A 21,498-nucleotide genomic window follows, 5' to 3' on the forward strand; every position below is an offset into this window, starting at 1 on the left:
AAAGATTTTATTTATTTATTTGAGAGAGAGAGAATGAGAGACAGAGAGCACGAGAGGGAAGAGGGCAGAGGGGGAAGCAGACCCCCTGCTGAGCAGGGAGCCCGATGCGGGACTCGATCCAGGGACTCCAGGATCATGACCTGAGCCGAAGGCAGTCGCTTAACCAACTGAGCCACCCAGGCGCCCCACTTCTAATATTTTTTTTTAAAGATATTATTTATTTATTTGAGACAGAGAGAATGAGATACAGAGAGCATGAGAGGGAGGAGGATCAGAGGGAGAATCAGACTCCCTGCCGAGCAGGGAGCCTGATGCGGGACTCGATCTCAGGACTCCAGGATCATGACCTGAGCCGAAGGCAGTCGCTTAACCAACTGAGCCACCCAGGCGCCCCATATTCACTCGTTTATTCATTGACAAACATTTGTTGAAGGATTACTATGAGTCGTGTAATGTTCTTATTATTAGGGTCATTGCAGTGAATTCGATAGAGTTGCTGCCCTCAAGGAGTTACTTTCCATTATGAGAGATAGACAATAAAGAATAAGTGTTTGCCAGGCTATAAATTTTAAAATAGAGGATCAAGGGACAGAAAGTCATGGACATGACCTAGGGGCCTTGTTTTTTAGGATCATTGGTGTCTCAAGTCAACATATTCAGAAAGACCAAAAGAAAGGGATGGAATAAGTCATGTTTATATCTAAACAAGATATTCCAGGCAGAGCAAAGATAAACTCAAAGACACTAAAGAGGTGTATTTGGCATGTTTTATTTTTTAAATTTTTTAAAAAAGATTTCATTTATTTATTTGACTGAAAGCAGGAAAGAGAGTGAGAGAGCACAAGCAGGGGGAGCTGCAGAGGGAGACAGAAGCAGGCTCCCTGCTGAGTGGGAAGCCCAAGGGGGGGCTTGATCCCAGGACCCTGAGATTATGACCTGAACCAAAGGCAGATGCTTAACTGACTGAGCCACCCAGGCGCCTGGTTCTTAGGTATTTAAATTAAGAATCTTAAACAGTGAGGAAACCCTCAATACTATCCAGTTTTAAGATTGCCAGTGGATTCCATCTTCAAAGCCCACTTCGACTGGATTGGTAGTGAAGGCCTGGAGCCGCACTCACCCAGTTTTTTCTGCAAAGGTCCAGATCATAATAAATATTGTCAGCTTTGTGGGACATACTGTCTCACTCGACTCTGTTGTTTTGCAAAAGCAGCCTAGATGGTATGCAAACAAATACATGTGAGCGTGCTGTGCTCCAATCAAACTTTTGTTCTACGACAGGAGGTAGGCTGGACTGGTGTGGCGTTGAGTCGCCTTGCTGGGATCTTTCCGAGGAACACACCTTAGCAAGTCTGTCCCGAGCTTACAGGGAGCCCCTGAGCCATGTACTTGCCACTGGGAGTTACAGCAACCTCCTCACATTACTGATTAGACCGGACAAGTTCTCACAAGCTGTTAGTGGGAAGTTAGATCTCCAGGCTCAGTTTTGTTACACTAGCCTGCCCTTACTCCTTCGGGTTTGCCACAAATTATTCTACATACAGGACAGTCTTAGAGTTCTGAGGGTTACCGCCCTGTCCAAGCACAGCCCAGGTGGCTAGACCCAGCCGAGCCTGAATGGCAGGATTTCCTGGGAAGCCGCTGGTAATGTCCAGAGTTAGCAATGAGAGCTTCTGAGGAGCTTTCTCACCTTCTGTCTGTGCCACAGAAATGCAAACGAAAAACTCAGCCATTTGTCTCTGGATCTGGAGCACAGAGGGTAGTGGAGATCCGCCGCGTTCCCCTGCCACTGACCAGTCCTCACAGTGGGAGAGGAGAGAGGAGCCTGGCCCAACTAGGGAAGAAAAGCAGGTCTTTAACACAAGGCACATGTCGAAGGGGCTGGGCGGTTAATTGCAGAAGGGTATACCAAGATGATCCTTTCTCCTATTTTCAATTTTAAACACATCAAACGAGATCTGATTAATTTAGATATAGACTAAACTTGATTTTAAAAGATACCCAAAACTGGGCACCTGGGTGGCTCAGTTGTTAAGCGTCTGCCTTCAGCTCAGGTCATGATCCCGGGGTCCTGGGATCGAGTCCCACATCTGGCTCCCTGCTCGGCGGGAAGCCTGCTTCTCCCTCTCCCACTCCCCCTGCTTGTGTTCCTGCTCTCGCTATCTCTCTCTCTGTCAAATAAAATAAATAAAATAAATAAAAAATAAATAAATAAATAAAAGATACCCAAAACTATGACAGCATAAATATGATAGAAGTTTATTTTTTCTCTTGTGTAACTGTCTAGAGACAAGTAATCCCGGTGGGTAGGGCGGCAATGGGCGGTCAGGGTCTCCAGTTTCTTGCATCTTATGGCTTTGCCTTCCCCTGCACTGCTGTCTTCATCTGTATGGGCTACACAGGGTCTCATGGCTTTCCAGTTGGCACGGAAGGGGGGAAATAGCAAGTGGGAGGTAGGAAGTTTACTTTTTAAGGAAGTGACACGGAACTAGGGCCCAGCACTTCTGATCACATTTTGTTGCTGAGAACATGGTCACGTGAGAGCCACACCTAGCTGGAAAGGATGCTGGGCAATGTGGCCTTTCTCTGTGTAGCCATGTGCTCAGCTAAGAATCTGTGGATTCTTAAAGGGGGTTCCGAATTAGATGGGAGGCTGGAGTTAGCAGTTTTCCACAGTTTGTTGAAGAGTGGAAAATGTTTTTTTGTCCATTTTCACCTAATGTGTGAATAGTAATGCCTAATGTTCCATAATACTTTAGACATTTAGAATTTTCCTCATACACTGTTTCACTTCATTCTTCAACCTTAGCTTCCTTTAAACTAGACATTATCATTGGAAGTAGACATTATCTTCATATACGAGAAGACTAAGTATGGCTCAGAAAGATGATAAGATTACCCAAAGTCAGAGCTCTGCCCATTTCCAGTCCTCGCAGTCTTTCTTAACACCTAATCCTCTGCAGGGTTTCCTGTTTGTTGGCATTCACCAAATGGAATGTCCCATCATAGCAGAAGTCTGACACTTTAGTGTGCAGGTTAAGTACCTAAGGACCTTGATCAAAATGCCGATTACTTTACCAGACCTTGAGAAATTTTCATTAGGTAGCCCTAGGTATGAAGCCCTAGAATTGCAGTGCTTTGGGAATCACTGCAGTGATCTTGCCTTTTATCATTGCATTTCCTGGAACAGAGAGAGGAGATATTTCATATTTCTGTCTATTTTTTCCTTTGCTTGCCCTCCCCTGCTTATACGCGTTACCTTAAATTTTAGAAGTATTGCTTCTGAAAAATCTTTGCTAATCTCTTTTGAAGCATCTCTAACTCAAAACAAAAAAGAAAACAATGACAAAATGTCAAAAATTAATTTAGGAAGACACCATGGTATCCTCTCAAACACAAGTTTTCAAAGCCCTTGGTTGAGGTAGGTGTTCAGAAGGTGGCTTTATGCTCTGCAATTTGAAAGGAGGAGAGAGAATTTTATTTTTTCATCAAAAATATTTATAATGTATTCATACTATGTGTGTGTGTGTAAGGTACATATATACATATCATTGTTTCCCCAACAGAAATTTCACACAGATTTCTACTTGACTTTATGTTCCCCTCAATTTCCATTAAATCACATTGGGCTTTTTTATTTGCTTTTTTCTCTGTCAGACACCAGGATGAATTTAAACTCCAGTCCCTCTCCAATGGCCTCTCTGATGTATTTGCTACTTTTTACATTCCCTTTCCCTGTAGAATCCAGATGGAAATTCCTTTTGCGCCTTTAGCTTTCCCTCAGAGTCAAAAACTTTTGTGTTGCTAATAGAACTCAGCTTCATTAGCATTTCAAATCCTAAAATGCTCTTAGAGAGCTGTGTGTTAGATCTGAGGGGCTCCCCAGCCACAACCTGATTTATAAAACTTGTTTGACTAAAATCTCCAGTGGCCTGTGCCTTTGACCTTATTTCTGCCAGCACATCTCATCAGGAAATCCTTTTCAAGGAGTCTAGAGAAATGCATATGCATAATCTGAGAAGCTTTACTTTTGCCCCTCTTTCTACTCTATATGTTGCCTGTTTGAAAAGCCATACTTTCTTCATCACTTTTGATCGTTAGATCATGGGTAGATGATGGGTCAGAGAATGGGTAGATGGGTAGATGGATGAGTAGATGGATTGATGGACAAGTAGTTGGGTAGATAACTAGGAAGGCAGATGGATTGTTAGATGGGTAAATGGATGAGTGGGCAGATAGGTGAAGTAGATGAATGAGTAGGAGAATGGGATGGATGGATGGATGGATGGATGGAAAGATAAGATAGATAAATAATGCAAGTCTTCTGTCTTACACAATCCTTGTCACTTAATTAACCATAATTGGCCTTGGTGCTCCTGAGGCTGAATACCATTTCTGCAGAAAACAGCAAGTCATGTGATATATGTCCTGCCCCCCACAGGAGAGAACAGGGTGGGGCTTGTAAAAGAATTCATTGCCATTCTGACTCAGTGTCTGATTTGTAAAATAAAAGAAACCATTCTCTTTTATACAAATATATAAAAATGCTTCAATGTAGTGCTACTTAACCAGACATATACAGCACAATCTCTTGGGGAACTTGTCCTAATTGCATCTTCCTGGACCCCAGACGCTGAAATGTGCATCCTGATTGAAAATTGACTTCCCTGACAGAATAGTCTCTGTGCCTGGTAGCAACAGTGTTAGCGCTATATGTCCCCTACTTCATTTTCGTCTTGCAGACATTCCACTAACACTTTTAAAATATTTATTATATCTCAGGCAATGTTGTCCATGCTTCTTACTTGTATTACCTCATTTAATCTTTACCACAACCTTTTAATGTATTTATCATTAATATCACAATTGGTGATACAATTGTCCTGGGCAAATTACCTAACCTCTACATGCCTTAATTCCCTCACCTGTAATTGTGATATTAATTATCACAGGCCCAGGGCCACACAGCTTGTAAGAGGAAAATGGTGGGTTCTCATGCAGTCAGTGGGTGTCCAGATTCTATGGTGCCACCCACCATGCATCTCTCTGATCACTAAGCTGAGCTTTCAGAGCACTGTGGCCCAATTGAACTTTCTGTGATGGTGAAAATGCTCTATATCTGTGCTGTCCCATGAACATGGTAGCCACTAGCCACATGAAGCTTTTGAGCCCTTGAAATGTGGCTAGTGTGACTGAGGAACAAAGTTCTTAGTTGTACTGAATTTTAATTAATTTAAACAGTACAGTTTAAGAGCCAACTAATAGCCTCTCTTCATACATTTGATCTCAAAAAAATGAAGCGCTTAATTAAGTATTAAGGTAGGCATCCAGTTATAGACACTCTCCTTTATTAATAATATTAACGTGAAATAATTACAAAGCACTCTCAGAATCCTTTATGCTTCTTTCCATCAGGGAAAAGAGTCTCACTGTTCTTTTAAGCCTTCTGCCAACGAGGCAGCACATCTACTCTTAACTCATTGGAAGATGTATTGAGATGAGACAGAAAAAGTAATTCAGGCAGAATAATACAGGGACATCATGGGCAAGTTGTAGCGTGGTGGTGCCAATGGCATTTGCTCTCTGGAGTCACTGTTATATTTTCCATCTCCTCAATACTGCCATCATATATTAGGGGGGAGAAGGGATTGGTGGAAATAATGGACTTTAAAGCAGGGTTTGGTGGTGGAGGAAAGAAAGTACAGAGGCATCTGATATGCAATCCTGCACCCCTTCTTAAGGACGTGAAGAGGGTGAAGTAGGAAAGTGGGAAATAATGAGCCAAGAGAGAAGAAGAGAGGATTCTGGATGAAGTAATATAATATAAGAGCCATATCATTCTTCACGTCGTATACAAGTTGGAACTGGGTAAAGCTTTTAAAGGAGAGGGAAGATTAAAATGTTAACAGAACCCCAATGAGTAGAGCTGGGTTTTAAAGAGAGAGAAACAAAGCAATATAAAATTCAGTGAAGGGCGCCTGGCAATATAAAATTCAGTGAAGGGCGCCTGGGTGGCTCAGTTGGTTAAGCGACTGCCTTCAGCTCACGTCATGATCCTGGATCACTCGATCCCGGGATCGAGTCCCACATCAGGCTCCCTGATCGGCGGGGAGTCTGCTTCTCCCTCTGACCCTCCCCCCTTCATGCTCTCTCTCTCTCTCAAATAAATAAAATCTTTAAAAAAAAAATTCAGTGGAATTGTTAAGAAATGGTTTCAAACAGAAGTGGACAAACTACAGCCCATGGGTTCACGCCAGTCCACTGCCGGTTTTTGTAAATAAAGTTTTATTGAACACACCCATATACATATATGGTTCCTTTATACTATGACGGCAGTACTGAGCTGTTGCAACAGAAACTGTATAGCCTACAAAACCTAATATATTTCCTCTGATCCTAAACAGAAAAAAGTTTACTTTTTTACTCCCCTATTTTAGAACAAAAGGGGAGTATGTATGTATGTATGTATGTATGTATGTATTTATTTATTTATTTTTAAAAATTTTATTTATTTGACAGAGAGAGACACAGCAAGAGAGGGAACACAAGCAGGGGGAGTGGGAGAGCGAGAAGCAGGCTTCCCGCCAAGCAGAGAGCCCGATGCGGGGCTCGATCCCGGGACCCTGAGATCATGACCTGAGCCGAAGGCAGACACTTAACGACTGAGCCACTCAGGCACCCCTAAAAGGGGAGTAGTTATGAACACAACCATTTTGGAGTACAAATTTGTGTGATCATGCCCATCGTCTTTGATAGGGCAATACTGCTACTAGAATTTTACCCAGCAATATTTTGGTACACATACCCACAGGGCTTCTTAAACACTGAAAACCTGGAAACAAGTTAACTGCTCAATAGGTGAGCATTGGCCAAATGAATTACAGTTCATTAATATAAAGAGATACTGTTCAGCTTCTTTTTTTTTTTTTTGGTTTTTTATTTTATTTTTGTTTTGTTTTGTTTTTAGATTTATTTATTTGAGAGAGAGAGAGCGAGTGCGCATGTGCATGCAAATGTAGGGGGAGGCAAAGGGAGAGAATCCTCAAGCAGACTCCCCACTGAGAATGCAGCACAAATCGGGGCTCAATCCCAGGACCCTGAGATCATGACCTGAGCCGAAATCTGTTAACATTTTAATTCCGACACTCAACCCACAGAGCCACCCAGATGTCTCTTGTTTTTGTTTTTTTTAGTGAGAGTTCTACATGCACTATTTATTATGAAGGGATTTCAAGAAATATTGCTAAATAGAAAAATGTTACAGAACAGTATGTGTTTTTATTATGTTTGTGCAAAAGCAACAACCCCCTGAAAAGACATACAAATATATGGCCAGCAACTTTTTATTTTGTATCTTCTAGGCCAGACTATGAGTTTTTATGAAGGTGTACCACTTTTTTTTTTTTTAATTTTTTATTTCCAGTGTAGCTAACATACAGTGTTATATTAGTTTCAGGTGTACAATATAGTGATTCAGGATTCCATATATTACTCAGTGCTCATCAAGATATGTGTACTCTTAATCCCCATTACCTATTTCCCCCATCCCTCTATCCCCCTCCCCCTCTGGTAACCATCTGTTTGTTCTCTATAATTAAGAGTCTTTTTTTTTTTTTTTTTGGTTTGTCTCTTTTTTTTCTTTCCCTTTGTTCATTTGTTTTGTTTCTTAGATTCCATGTATGAGTGAAATCATATGGTATTTGTCTTTCTCTGACTGTCTTATTTCACTTAGCATTATACTCTCAAGATCCATCTATGTTGTTGCAGAATGTATATTACTTTTAAAAAAAAATCAAAATGAGAGGGAAAAAAAAAACAAAGATAGGTTTCTCCCAAACTGAGGGATTCCATAGTGAGGCATTCAGGAGGGCAAGTCTTTAAGCTTCAAGTTGGGACCAACAGAAACTGTTGGACTTGAAGAGATGTCTTTATGAGTCATGAGTCATGCACAGCAAAAACAGAGAAGTGCTAGAGAAAACAAATCAAGGGTAGAAAGGGAGAAGTGTGCCCCTTGTCTTGGGGAATGGTGTTTGTAAGTACCCGGGTGGGAAGACTTCATCGAGGAAACTGGAAAAAAACAGGAAGCTGGGGAGAAAGAAACCAAATGAAAGAAGGACACAGTGGCCAACGCTCAAGATGGAGAAACATTTTTGAGGAAGAACAGATGTTCCTTGGGATTCTGAGAAGACCCAGTCTCTACACGGATGCGTAGATACACTCTGCGAATTCCTGTTTGCAGAGTGCTTTGGTGTCTTCTGCTATAAGATCTGTGGCCGTCAACAGTCCTGGTACATTAGGAGGTGTTCAGATGGAAGGGCCAGAAGCAGTTTCCATGTGTTGATGAGTGTTAGAACTTCTCCCAGCCAGAGCACAGCAAGCCGCTCTGCCTGGTGGCATGGAAGCCCCAGGAACAGCCTCAACACTCACCTTATGCTGGCAGCCCATCCCTGCCTTGGCTTCCCGGCCGAAACATACACATCACTCAGGGCTAGCCATCTATTTTTCTGGCAAAACTGTGGCAAGAGGAGTTTATATGAGATTAACGGTTACAAAACGAACAAATAAATAAAAACAAAGCAAACCCCAAAAACATGGAAGAGGCAGGTGTGTCTTTTCAAATGATACGTGTCTACCTCCCTCCACCGCACCCCCATGTCTGCCTGCACTTGGGTGGATATGTCTGCGCCTGTGAGCATCTTTTTATTTAGACATCACAAGGCATTTGACCAATTTTGAACACGGCTGGCTTCAGTACTGGTACACAGAGAGATGCCTGCTCTTCCTACATAAAACTCTCCAGTTCAAACATGTTTGCAGAGCATGATTCATGGTGTTTCTTTCTGGATTGTCCAGTGGGTAATTGCTATACGAAAACCAGAGAAACAGATGTAGACCCTGAACCTTGGCTATAAATTTTTGTTTTATGATTATGGGTTTCAAATGTGCTGTGTCACACTGACAAATATACGGTTACTCTGAAACAAAGTGGATTTTGGTCTCAAACTTTTGCTTTTTTGTTTGTGGTTGGAAATACTTTTAGTAGAGTTTCTTTTATCATTGATCAAACACAAAACAGAAGAGAGGACACATATCAGAATGTTATCTTATGCCGTACCAAGAGAATATTTGGGAAAGGTTTCTTCCAACTGTTGGATTAATGTTTAAAAGAGGCGTTAATAATTTAAACTTCATTTATCCCCAAATTAACTAGGCCATTTTTTTTACCTTCTACCTACTCATTAATCTTTATCGTACATGGATATGTTATTTAAAGAAGTGGCTTATTTGTATATCCTTCCTAAATTTTACTTAAGATGAAGAATTTGCAGGAAGACTGGTTTTCCAGAAGTGTAAGAATTAGATTTCCTGATGAAGACATGATAAGAAACATGTGGCTAAATTTGGGGGCTGCTTTATAAATTAATACTTGGATTAAATAATAGCTCTAATAGTTGCCATCAGCATAATTAACTCATGATGAGAAATGATGAATAGATCAGTGAGTGTTGTTGCACTATCAGAAACCCATAATATTCTATTCACACGGATTGAAATAAAAGATGAGCATTCAAAAGCCCAAGTTTATTCCTCTACAGTTAAGAGAACCCCAAGGTGATTATAAATTTAAAATTTTCTCACTCGTGCAAAGAAAGAAAACACCCAGTCTCTTAACCCTACCCCCCCCACCCGCCCTGCACACTTTATGATTGTTTTTGTGCCATGACATAATATTGAGGGTAGAAATTAGGGAGCAGTCTTTTCCCTTCCTAAATGAGGCTGATCCTCTAGCTTCAGAACTGAGAGTAGGGGTGCCTACTCAGTCGTTAAGCGTCTGCCTTCGGCTCAGGTCATGATCCCAGCGTCCTGGGATCGAGCCCCGCACTGGGCTCCCTGCTCCGCGGGAAGCCTGCTTCTCCCTCTCCCACTCCCCCTGCTCGTGTTCCCGCTCTCACTGTGTCTCTGTCAAATAAATAAAGAAAATCTTTAAAAAAAAAAAAGAAATGAGAGTAAACAGAATTTGGGAGACACCATCCCCATCTGCATCTCCTTGTGACCAGAGCACCCTACCCTTTGGAAAGATGCTGGGGCAGGCAGTGGCGTGCCCTCCGCTGGGGGAGCAGATACCTGAAGACACACACCTGGCCCGGGAGCCATGTTTCTCCTCTCTTAATGCTTCCTGCCGTGCTTCAAAATGTAGCTGCTTCCTCAGGTTTTCTCAGACACCTTTTCAGTCACCTCCATTATCGCATACAGGATGAGCCCAGTTTCCAAGGGACTCTTCAGCAAGCATTTGGAGCTGTAAGTGCACGCACGCAGAGGTTGGTACATAATGTGGTGCTTTGTGTATCTTTACAACTATCTTAATGACAGTGTGTTAAATGTTTTGTAAATTCCTCTGTGCTCCTTGCTGAAGACGTGTGTTGTCTTTGTAGTTAAAGGGTTTCTTTACAAACCTCTGCTACGAAATGATGGCCACTTGAAAGAGAGAGAGAAAGAGAGTAACAAACATAGTTTCAGCAAAATCTCACCCCTCCATCGCCCTGGACTTTTCAATAGCAAGAACTGAGCTTGCTGGGCTGAAAATTGTTTTAATGTACCTTCATAAAAGGGTCTTTGACTTGGTAAGTGTGTATGATGCATACTTTTCATGTTACACCGTGAGTGCCACTTAGCAACTCCTGGAGACAGCAGCCGTTCAGCATGGGGCGGGGTGCCCCCTGACAGGCTTCTAAAAGGCCTGGATGCCAATGAACATTCCAGCACTATCCACAGAAAGGAGACTGGGGCAGCGCTCTTCCCCGCAAGGGGTAAGGAAACTGTCCCTCATGCCCACCCGCTTGCCTGCCCTGTTTTGTGGGAGAATTGCAAGTAAAGACTGGAGAGGTATTAGAGGAGGTTGGGTGTTTTCATTCCTCCACAGTTTCCTTTCTTCGATGTACTTTGTTGAAGCAAGTTGCGCAAAGTGGCTGCAACGTGTATTGGCTCTCCCTTTGAAAGCTCTCTGCCTGAGTTTATTTGTAAATTTTGCATCTGTCCTGCTCTGTGTTTTAGGACAGGCTAAAAGGTTTCTCCTTCCTCTAGTTGGGTCAATATGGGAAGTATAAAAAAGAGTCTCTTTCTCTTAAAATTATTCTAATAAATAACCGAGATTGGGCGGGGGCTAATATTGGTGTAAACAGGCCCTTGGAAATATAAAACCTTCACACTTAACCAGTTTTCCCAAAATATGTGTTTAATTATGTGGTGGTGGTGGTGTGTGTGTGTGTGTGCATGAGATGACAAAGGTCACCAACAGGCTATTCGGGGTGCAAGGCTGTGGGAACAGCAAAGTAATTTTCAGTGGACTGGGATCCCAGGGAGTTGGGTGCTAGTCATTGTTCGGAGCTTTGAGGCCTCAGACAGGTCTCAGCCTCCCCTCCCAGGGCTTGTTTCCCTCGGTGAAAAATAAGAGGATGAAATGAGACAGTACTTGTTGCAGGATACATACTGAGCGCCATATAAGCACTTTGCGGGGAGGGAGGGGTGCTCACAGCAACCCACTGAAGTGGGTAGTAATATATCCCCATTCTACGGATGAGAACGCTGAGGCTCAGAGAGGTTAAATACTCATCCCAGATCACACAGCTGGTAAGAAGTAGAACTGGAATTTAATCTATTTCAGCTTGAGTCCCACATCCACTCTTGACCACGCTGTTTTCTCCCATCAGGACCTGAAATCAAATCCTGTACACTGTGTGATTCTGTGTGTGTGCTTGGAGGCAGGAGTCACTAATTCTTGACTGTTGCATACAGACCTGAGAGAAGGTTTAAAAAGTAAATGAATCCAGAAAGCTGGATTTTTTTACTCCAGAGCAAATGCAATCAATCCCTTCGGCCAGTGCTTTGCAAGAGGGATGGTGGCGGGGGGGTGGGGGAGAGTTATCAAATGGAAAGTTTCTCAACCCAAGGCTTCCCCGAGGAGTAGCTCTCCTCTGCTCTACAGTTCAGGGCTTGCCTGTGCTTTTTCGGGAGTGGAAAAATACATAAGTTACAAGGAATTTAACAGACAGGCGGGCGCACAGAGGAATTTACAGGGTGGGCTGGGGGCGCGGGGGTGGGCAGGCGGCGAGCCGGCGGGGGGGGGGGGGGGACCCGCGCTTCCAAGCTAAGCCGCCGCGAATAAAGAAAGGCGGAAAGGGAGCGAAGTTGGCGGCTCAACGCGAGCCGGGAGCGGTGTCCTGGCTCCTCCCCTGCCCGTTTTAAAAGCACTTCTTGCATTGTTTTTCAGGTGAGAAATGGGAAAGAAAGAGGCGGCTTGCGCACTCGCCCGCTGCCTGCCTCTCTGGCTGTCTGCTTTTGCAGGGCTGCTGGGAGTTTTTAAGCTCTGTGAGAATCCTGGGAGTTGGTGATGTCAGACTCGTTGGGTCATTTGAAGGTTAGCAGCCCGGGAAGGGTTCACCGAAAGTTCACTCGCATATATTAGGCAATTCAATCTTTCATTCTGTGTGACAGAAGTAGTAGGAAGTGAGCTGTTCAGAGGCAGGAGGGTCTATTCTTTGCCAAAGGGGGGACCAGCATTCCCCCATGCGAGCTGTTTGAGGACTGGGATGCCGAGGACGCGAGCGAGCCGGGCAGGGTTTGTCTGGGCACCGTCGGGGTAGGATCCGGACCGCATTCGGAAGGCTTTTTGCAGGCATTTGCTTGGAAGGAGAACTTGGGATCTTTCTGGGAACCCCCGCCCCGGCTGGATTGGCCGAGCAAGCCTGGAAAATGGTAAATGATCATTTGGATCAATTACAGGCTTTTAGCTGGCTTGTCTGTCATAATTCATGATTCGGGGCTGGGAAAAAGACCAACAGCCTACGTGCCAAAAAAGGGGCAGAGTTTGATGGAGTTGGGTGGACTTTTCTATGCCATTTGCCTCCACACCTAGAGGATAAGCACTTTTGCAGACATTCGGTGCAGGGGAGATCATGTTTGACTGTATGGATGTTCTGTCAGTGAGTCCTGGGCAAATCCTGGATTTCTACACTGCGAGTCCGTCTTCCTGCATGCTCCAGGAGAAAGCTCTCAAAGCATGCTTCAGTGGATTGACCCAAACCGAATGGCAGCATCGGCACACTGCTCAATGTAGGTTTATTTTTTCCCTTCTTCTACCAAGAAAAAAAAATGAATTGTCTCTCTTGCATGCAATAAAGACATTGGAAACAAACTGCACTGGTAGCAAGACAAAGGATTTAATGATTTAATGCTGAAAGGGTGTGATATGCTGGCGTGCATATTGATTCCCTCTGCTGAAAATTTCCTCTTAGATGTTTTCTTCCCAAACAACCCCTCCCGACCCCCACTCCTCTCCTTACCAACCTTACAGTCTCTTGAAAACAGTTTTAAAAATATGCATGGAGGAGGGGGGAAAAAAAAGTAGAGTGTGACCACAGGACTTTGAAACATTCTTCAAATAAGGCAGTTTGACACATTGTGCAGTTTTTACTAAGATGTATGCAGTGGGGAATTTAACTTTGCTGTTCTTGGGATTAGCTGCTAGTTGTATATATTCCCCCCTTGTGTGTTTCCACAGTCCAAAGTAATTAAAATACGACATCGTCCTTGCAAGGAATTTAGCCTAATTAGGGTGGCTGTTTCTCCTGAAGTTCATAAACCACCAGTTAAAACTGCTGCTTCCAATGTTTTCCTTGCTAAGGAAAGGCAATATTTCTTAGCATTGACCCTGCTGCCACCTTTCCGAGTCACTTTGTTGCTCTAAGAAGTTGCTGTTTTGCTAGAAAACTACTGGCAATGAACACCCCTTGGGCTGAGCCATCCATTATTTCCATATCTTGCAATTCATCCCAGAACCTGGACATCAGTTAAAGGAAAGGAAATATAAGTGGAGTAGCCCAGTTTTTTTAAAAAAATATTGACTATTTGGTTATCTGATGCTGACACAATGCCGAGGCACGCATCTGGTCAACAGTAGTGTGGCTGCAGGCTTGAGAAACGACCAGAAGTCCCAGAAAATCCCACCTTCGGGTGGCTGTGGTGGGAGCCTGCAGGATGCATCGCCGCCCTGACAGTGATTTAGATAAATGGCTCAGCTATCTATCAAAATGTTTTTAGTACTTTATTTGACAATTCATTGGAGCATTAGCCTGAAAATGACATTTTAAATCTTTGTTTTCAAAGAGGTCAAAGTTTAACTGGAAGAAATTGAGTTTTCCTAATAACATGGTGGCTTATGGAAAGAGGGAGACGAAAAGGGAGAGAGGGGACAGTTACTAGATTTAAACTGCTCTCTCTGAAACTTTGTCTTAGCAATAAAGACTTGCTTCTTGGGCCAGGAAATCAACAGGTTTGTAGCTGAAAAATCAATAACCATTTGATGCCAGCAGTCTGGCTGTCTTACTTAGTATTTCGTAGAGCCATAACCAGGGCAAAAAGAATATAGTTGTCAGAAGCCGTCTTCATCTTCAGCTGCTCCCCAAATGCCTTTTCTTTCTTAATGCCTGTTTTCTTTCTGGAGAATTCAAAGAAGCTGAGTGTTACAAGATAATTTTACAACCCACCAACAGATCTTTTAGACCTGTCTGGTCTGTAGCAGTTAAAAGAGTGTGAACAGTTTCACTTGGAATCTCAGGGAACTGGGGCTCTGCAGAACTTTTTCTTATAAGAGAAAGTTCTATGAAACATATTTTTAACGAACGAAAAAACAAATGTTCAGGACCCTTGGCGGAAAGCTATTAGACCTAATAGAGCCTTTACAAGTAGACATTCTCCCTTTTGTAATTAACCCTCCAAACATGCCTATTAAGTTGTAGGAGTAGGGGGAAAAGCTTTGTTTGTTCTTGAACAAGTTAAACAAGGGATTTGCCTTATCTAGGGAGAGCGAGTGGTGAATGTGTCATTCGCCTAGGGCCAGCCGATAAGCAAAAAGTGTTGATAACAGCAAAGTTGAGCTAATCAAAGAAACTTGCATTAGAAAAAGTAAATAAAGGCATTTGACAAAGGGATTTCAGAAATTCCAGTGTCTTATTTTTGTAAGCAGGGCAATTAGTGCTTATTGTGGTCAATTTCACAAGTGTTCTAAATCCCACACCCCCAGCTATAGGCTAAATGAATAAATTGTAAAAATTGCGTATGCTCCTGCAGAGTTGTTTTATCCTCCATAAACCCCTTTATGACGGTCAGTTTAGTTGTTCAAGAGATTAAGTTTTTAAGCATAAATAAAAATTCTAACAAATGTCTGCCACATGGCATTTGGTTCAGGGTGGCATGGGTAGTTAGGACTTTTGAAATAAAAGCATATTAGGGCTTCATTTGGATAAATAAGAACATAAAAACCACAACCTTTTCCATTTTACTTAATGACTGTTTTGATGAGAAGCAGATCTGTTTGCGCTCTTAACACAGAGGAAACAGTGGGCAAGGGGAAAAAAAATAGTCCTAAATTCCGACCAAAAGTATTTTCTGCTTTGAGATTCTATTTTTTATGGTGTGTGTGTGTGTGTAGTAATTACACCAGAAGCCGTCTTTGAAAGGTGTTAGAATATTCTTTTTATTTTCTTTTGAATGTAAAATACACCAGAAGCCGTTTTTGAAAGGTGTTAGAATATTCTTTTTATTTTCTTTTGAATGTAAAATACACCAGAAGCCATCTTTGAAAGGTGTTAGAATATTCTTTTTACTTTCTTTTTTAATTTTAACAACAGAAAAATGACATGCCAACCAGCTACGGGTTGGAGTAGGGCCTGTGAATTGCCTGTTAATAAAAATTCGAAGTTAGGATTAGCGGGCTATAAGGGAATGTGGTATAAATAATACTATTTAAGACTGCCCCTGGAAGGTATCATAGTCACAAAGTTTCTATTCATATGCCTCCCGGATTATCTTGGTTTTAGGGCCGCTCCAGATGTTTTCAGCATTAATTGCTCAGTGGGCATAGGATAAATCCTAATATTTGTGGTCTAAATGTAGTTGCTTTGGGTGAAATCATGAGTGTGACAACTTCTTGGCCCTCTTCCCTGTCGTCTCCTTGCTCAGCCCATCAAAAGAAAAAAGGAAAAAAATTTTTTTCTTTTTGAAATAGTATTTTGCCCATTAATGAGGAGAAATAACCTGTTTTAAAAACAAACAGTGATGTGTGATTAAGGAAGGAAGAAAAGTCCCCTTCTCAAAGCCCTGGGACCTGATTTTAAGTATTACACAGTATCCAAATCCTCTCCTAGTGAGATATAAATTGGGGTCAAAGTGGCAAAATCAAAGATACTCTCTGAAAGAGAGACTAAATAAAGACTGACAGCCACCGTATGAATTGAATGGGGTTTTGAATAAATATTTCGATGAAAAGGCTCAATTGTTTTTCTAAAGTAGGACATAATTTTCTGCTTCTCAGCCACATGACAGTGGTAACTAATACCATCAGAAAGAAGAAAGAAAAGGGACTTTTACTTACATCCCCAAGTGCAGGTTAGGGTCCTTTGAAAACAAGCAGAAGATTCACAAAGTTTTCCTTCCCTGTAGAAAAAAAAATACTAGAATTTTGTCAGTATGCTGATAACATGGTACTTTGGGTAGGGAAGTGTTGATGTGCAACCTAGAAGAAAACAACAACAACAACACATGAGTTTAAATTTTATCACCATACAGTGTAGATTCCAAAAAATACAACAGGAGAGGTAGACCTCTGTCCGCTTAAACTTAGGCTATGGAATTGATCTGGAAGCTCCCGTTAGAAGTTGATTCGCCAGCCCAAATGCAAAGCCTTTGCTTTGAAATAGGCCTTTTAAAAATTTATTTATTTATTTATTTATTTATTTATTTATTTATTTATTTATTTATTTATTTATACCTTATTAGATAAATGACCAGAATGGCCATTTCTGATAGGTTAACTGACCTGAATCAGAAGTTTTCTTCTCATTTCTGGAAGCCTGGCTCCGACCATATATAACCAGTCAGTTTTGTCATGAACTTTTCTTTAAAACATAAAAGTAAAAGAAAGTTCTTCCGGCTATCAGATGCTTGTAATTTACCTTCAACATGTTAAGCCCCTGAGATGTAATGAAAATCTTGAAATGAAAATGAATGAAAAGGGAAGAAAATCTTACCATTTTCCCCTTTGTACATTCTACAAGCATCAATAAACTATGAGAAATGATAGATTGTAAATCCTGCTGTCAAGGAATTTCTTATCTTTAAAATCAGATTTTTTTTCTTTTCCTTTTTCTTTTTACAAAAGGCTAGGAATTTTTAAATGAGAAAGTTACTCCCTAGGAGGAAAATGGAGATGTGAAACCAAGAGGCAAAATACACAAGTCTCTTCAAGTCACACAGGACTTATTAAACAATAAATGCTGTATTCATTTTAGGACATCTTAAAAAGAATCTTCTGTAGCGTTTGAGTTACATGTAAGTGCCAGTAAATCTATCTTTAAATGACATTTTTATACTTTAAATGTTCTACTGTAGATTCAGTTAACTATCAATTAAATACATTCTTTTGGAAATGGGAGCTTTTGATGAAGGTTAATCAGAAAAATCTTGGCTAAAAACCTTTTCAAAAGATATTAATGTAGAATCTTGCCTTTCAAATTATTGGGTAGTTAGGGCAATTGTACATCTCTGATTTTCTAGAATAACCCACTTTCAGATATACTGCCACAATTCCCACATAAATCATGGAAATATGCCAGATATTTCAATATTACGACATTTCTGAGGCTGCCCCTTGAACCCAGGAGTGGCACAGAAAGTCTTTGTTGGGATTCTATGGTCAATATAGTTAGAGCGCTCGCAGCTTAATTTTTTTGTTATGACTGAAGATCGCCTTGTGCTTCTGGGTCATTCTTCTGAACATGAATTCCTTTTGTGGCAAACTGTAGATCTGTAAATAGAAAGCATCCCTTGCAAAATGGATTTAAGTATTATGACTGTGGTTTTGATTCCAACACATGTGTGTATTGGGAGTGGGGGAGGGGTAGACTTATTAAACTGAATCACTCTGAACAAATCTGTATCCGTTCTTGGCCAGCTTCTTCTTAAAAAGTTGAAATGGGTGGTGATGGAGAATGGAGAGCGGAGTTAACTCAAGTTCCAGATTTATCAATATCCTGTCTGTAAGTGGCTTGGCCTAAGTACCTCTTGTTAAATAGGAGATGAGATAACCTTCCCCCATCTGTAAGATCTAATAACACAACCTCATCAGTCAATATGTTGCCCTGATTTCTCCTCTTTTCCTTTCTGGCTTCCTTACTTCATCTTTAAGAAGTAGGATTCCTGCCTCATCCCACACCCCTAAGCCCCTTTCAATGAATAACAAACAAAGTTGCAAAAGTTCTCTCCCCCTAGGAAGTAGTAAGGGTGAGTCTGCAGGTATTATATTATTTATCTTGAGCTTTCAGAGCTTCTTAGATGAGAATTCAAACAGGCAGTGGAACTGCTGACTTGCTTTTTCTCTGGACTTGCAGGGTGGGGAGTTGCAAGGGGGGCCATTCAGTAAGATAAGACTCTTGGTCCCCTGCATGATAAGGCGAGGATAACAGGAACTGACGTCAGCCAGGCTACCCAGCCTGGCCAAGCATTTCCTCTCGTCAGGGCACATGGATTCCAGGAGTCTCCAGGCCTCCCCCACTGCTGATGAACTGAACCAGCTGGGGGTGGGGGGCACGAAGAAAGCGAATTTCAACAGGAGTGATAGTGGGTGACCGTGTCCCTTGTTCCCAAAAGATTTCTCTAAACAGAACAAAGAGCCCTGGGTGGAAGGGAGTGATTGTCCTAAAAGCTGATTCCGAGAATATAATTGCAATTTTATGTTGTCCTGGAATAGCTATTTGTTTCCCAGCTGTCCACAGTTTTCCTCTGATGTGTCTTGAGCCGGTCTATCCAGCAGTCACCAAATCCTATCACCCATGAGCCCCGCCAGCTCTCCGTATAACAAAATGGGAGGGAATTCACATTGTCAGAGTTAATCCCTGGTACTCCTATTTACTTTTCTAAGTACCAAGTTCCCACCCCCATCCGCATCATATGACAGCACTGCTAAAACCATTTCGTTTGCCACCAGCCCTGACAGCACCCAGCTTTCCTCTTTCCCGTCTTCTTTTTTGTCTTAAACACAGATTATTTTTGCCTTCTGCGATTTGAGGCCTGGGGGAGAAACTCGAATGAAAGAGCCTATGTTATTTTTTTCCAGTTCATAGGTTCCCGAGTCTACTCCTTTCTTAAAGATTGCTCTGTCGTTGTTGTTGTTTGCAAGTTTAAGTACTGAATAAGGGGTGACTCTCCTAATTTGACTCAAACAGAGTGAAATGTTGGTTTTTGTTATTATTGATCAATTACTGCTCGCCACAGATTGCATTTTACCACGTCAGGAAAAACCAACTAGCTGATTCCAAAATACTCTGGTAGCAGTAACACAGACAAGACCGGTTAAGATGAGCACATCCGTTTAACTGGGAGAAGAAGATTTGGATCACATTTATCTCAATTTTTCTCTGATTTCCAGAGCAAATGAAGACCTCATCTACTAAATGCCTCCTCTAAAAAATATTAAAGCTTTCGGGGCTACGGTACCTATGTCTTGTTATCAAAGTCCATAATTATAAAAAGGCTGATGATCTGAAGGCTGTTTCAGCTTCAAAAGATTTTTTTTAGGGTCTGGTCTATTGGAAAGCTTGGGGGTATAATTAACTAAAATGGAAATGGAGGCAAGCGAAATTTAGTTCCTGATGTTTTAATTTAGCTCAGTACTGCCATGTGTTATTGAGGAGAATTCTTAAAGGCAAACATAATTATTTCATTATGGTCCTCAGAATGCTTTCATTGGCTTTAATGACAAGAAGCTGTATAAAAAGGCATACATTTTAATTAGCCCTTATATTTACATCAGATAAATAACAAATAATTGATGAAAAACAAGTCTTTGGAATGGATGATTTCACATAGTGCGCTGGTTACAGTTTAATGATGAAACATCTCTCTGTTGCTTTGCATTTTAATTATCCAGACATTACAGTAGTGGTGCCATGGAGGTAAAATACCGTTGTTGCCATTTTATTACCCCCCCCAAAAAAAATCACAATTAATGCCTATGAATCAGAAGCCGAGAAAGGTAGCTAGAAGCGCATCTCGGAGGAAGTAAATTGCCAGTCCCATTAATTTTACTACGTTTGTTAGCGCTCGTTTTGATCACTTTTTGTCTTTTATGCTTTATCTTTTTGGATTAAGACTGTCAGGGGTTTCACATGCGTTTTTATGGCCACATCTTCTCCTAAATATCTTTCTTTCTGTCTCGTTGCCTGTTTGGAATACTTGCCTGAAAGTCCCAGCCAAATGTGTGCCACAAATTCAGAGAGCCTTTTTCCATGTTGCAGGCTGCCTTACCTTTGATTTTATATGAAAACCCATTTCACATGATTCATCCGTTTTGGTGTACAGAACACTAATTGTTATTATTGATTTTAAATTCCGTGACCATTACAAGTAACCCAGATGACTGGCAGATAAAGGGTAATAATCCATGGAGTTCTGGAACTGTTTCATGTTTGTCTGGAGTACTTTATGTGATCAATATTAACTGCCCCATTGAAACTAACTGCTGTATCAAATAACAGTCAATCAAATGAATGTGCTTAGAGATTATTTATTGAAAGCTTTAATTGTTCACTGGGGCCCTGCTTATCAGAGGGAACAATAGGAATTAGAGATAGAATGAACAGGTTTGGATTTGCAGAGAAAGTTGGAGGATGCAGATGAACAGGGCCTCTTTCTGCTACTTGGGCCAGCGTTTCCAGAAACCCGTGTTGGGCTTCTAGAGGACAGAAGCTGCATGTACTCTTCTTACAAAGGTTATCCTACCACCTGTCTCTCTAGAGCTCTCTGGAGAAGGAGGTATAATGATTTTCTCACCAAGAGGCTGTGAAAAGCTGTCACTCTCTGGGAGTTTTAACGCTTCTCCTCCGCGTGCCCACTCGCATGGACTACCCTCCCGTGCATCTCTCCACCTGTATTCCCACTGCCTGCTGGTCTGAGGTAATGGGAGTAGCCTTACTTGACACAGAAAATGGGAACAATAAGGTCCAACGTTGCAGGATTTGCAGAAAGATCAGAGATCCTGTAAATGAGGATTCTTTTCTCACCCAGAAAACGTGCAGAAGCCACCGAGAAGACAGACCTCTTTCTGCTCTGATTCCAGCATGACACCTGTGGCTCATGTGTCTTTGCTAATAGAGAGCATACTGTTTCAGTCGGTAGCTCTTGTCCTCAATGAGATGGTTCCCCTGTCTGTGGCTCATAACCGAGGTCCCAGTCCTTCCCGTTTAGCATTGGCCCTGCGTCAGTGGCATCCATTTACCAAACCCCCAGATTTAGTACAAATGGTTGATTTTTACAGGTAAGCATTGTCACAATACAACTACACCCAAAGATGTGTCAGGGTTACAGTCCATTGTATTGCTCGCTGATGGATTAGATCTTGCATTGTTGCTCAACAAACACCTCTTGGGTGTCTGCCATGTTCCGGGC

The 21,498-nt window shown here is 41.8% G+C and overlaps 1 protein-coding gene across 1 annotated transcript in view; it reads left to right on the forward strand.

Moving 5' to 3' along the window:
- The first annotated feature begins 12,426 nt into the window (after positions 1–12,426).
- RARB (retinoic acid receptor beta) overlaps positions 12,427–21,498 on the forward strand; it is a 167,187-nt gene continuing 158,115 nt past the window's right edge. Inside the window, exon 1 of the mRNA XM_045903901.1 lies at positions 12,427–13,110. Coding sequence (XP_045759857.1) covers positions 12,954–13,110 — 157 coding nt within the window. The 5' untranslated portion in view covers positions 12,427–12,953. The remainder of the gene's footprint in view (positions 13,111–21,498) is intronic.

Source organism: Mirounga angustirostris, unplaced genomic scaffold (genome assembly GCF_029215605.1).
Source record: "Mirounga angustirostris isolate CCGP_5_RB_7025 unplaced genomic scaffold, mMirAng1.0.hap1 SCAF_1, whole genome shotgun sequence".
Lineage (NCBI taxonomy): Eukaryota > Metazoa > Chordata > Mammalia > Carnivora > Phocidae > Mirounga > Mirounga angustirostris.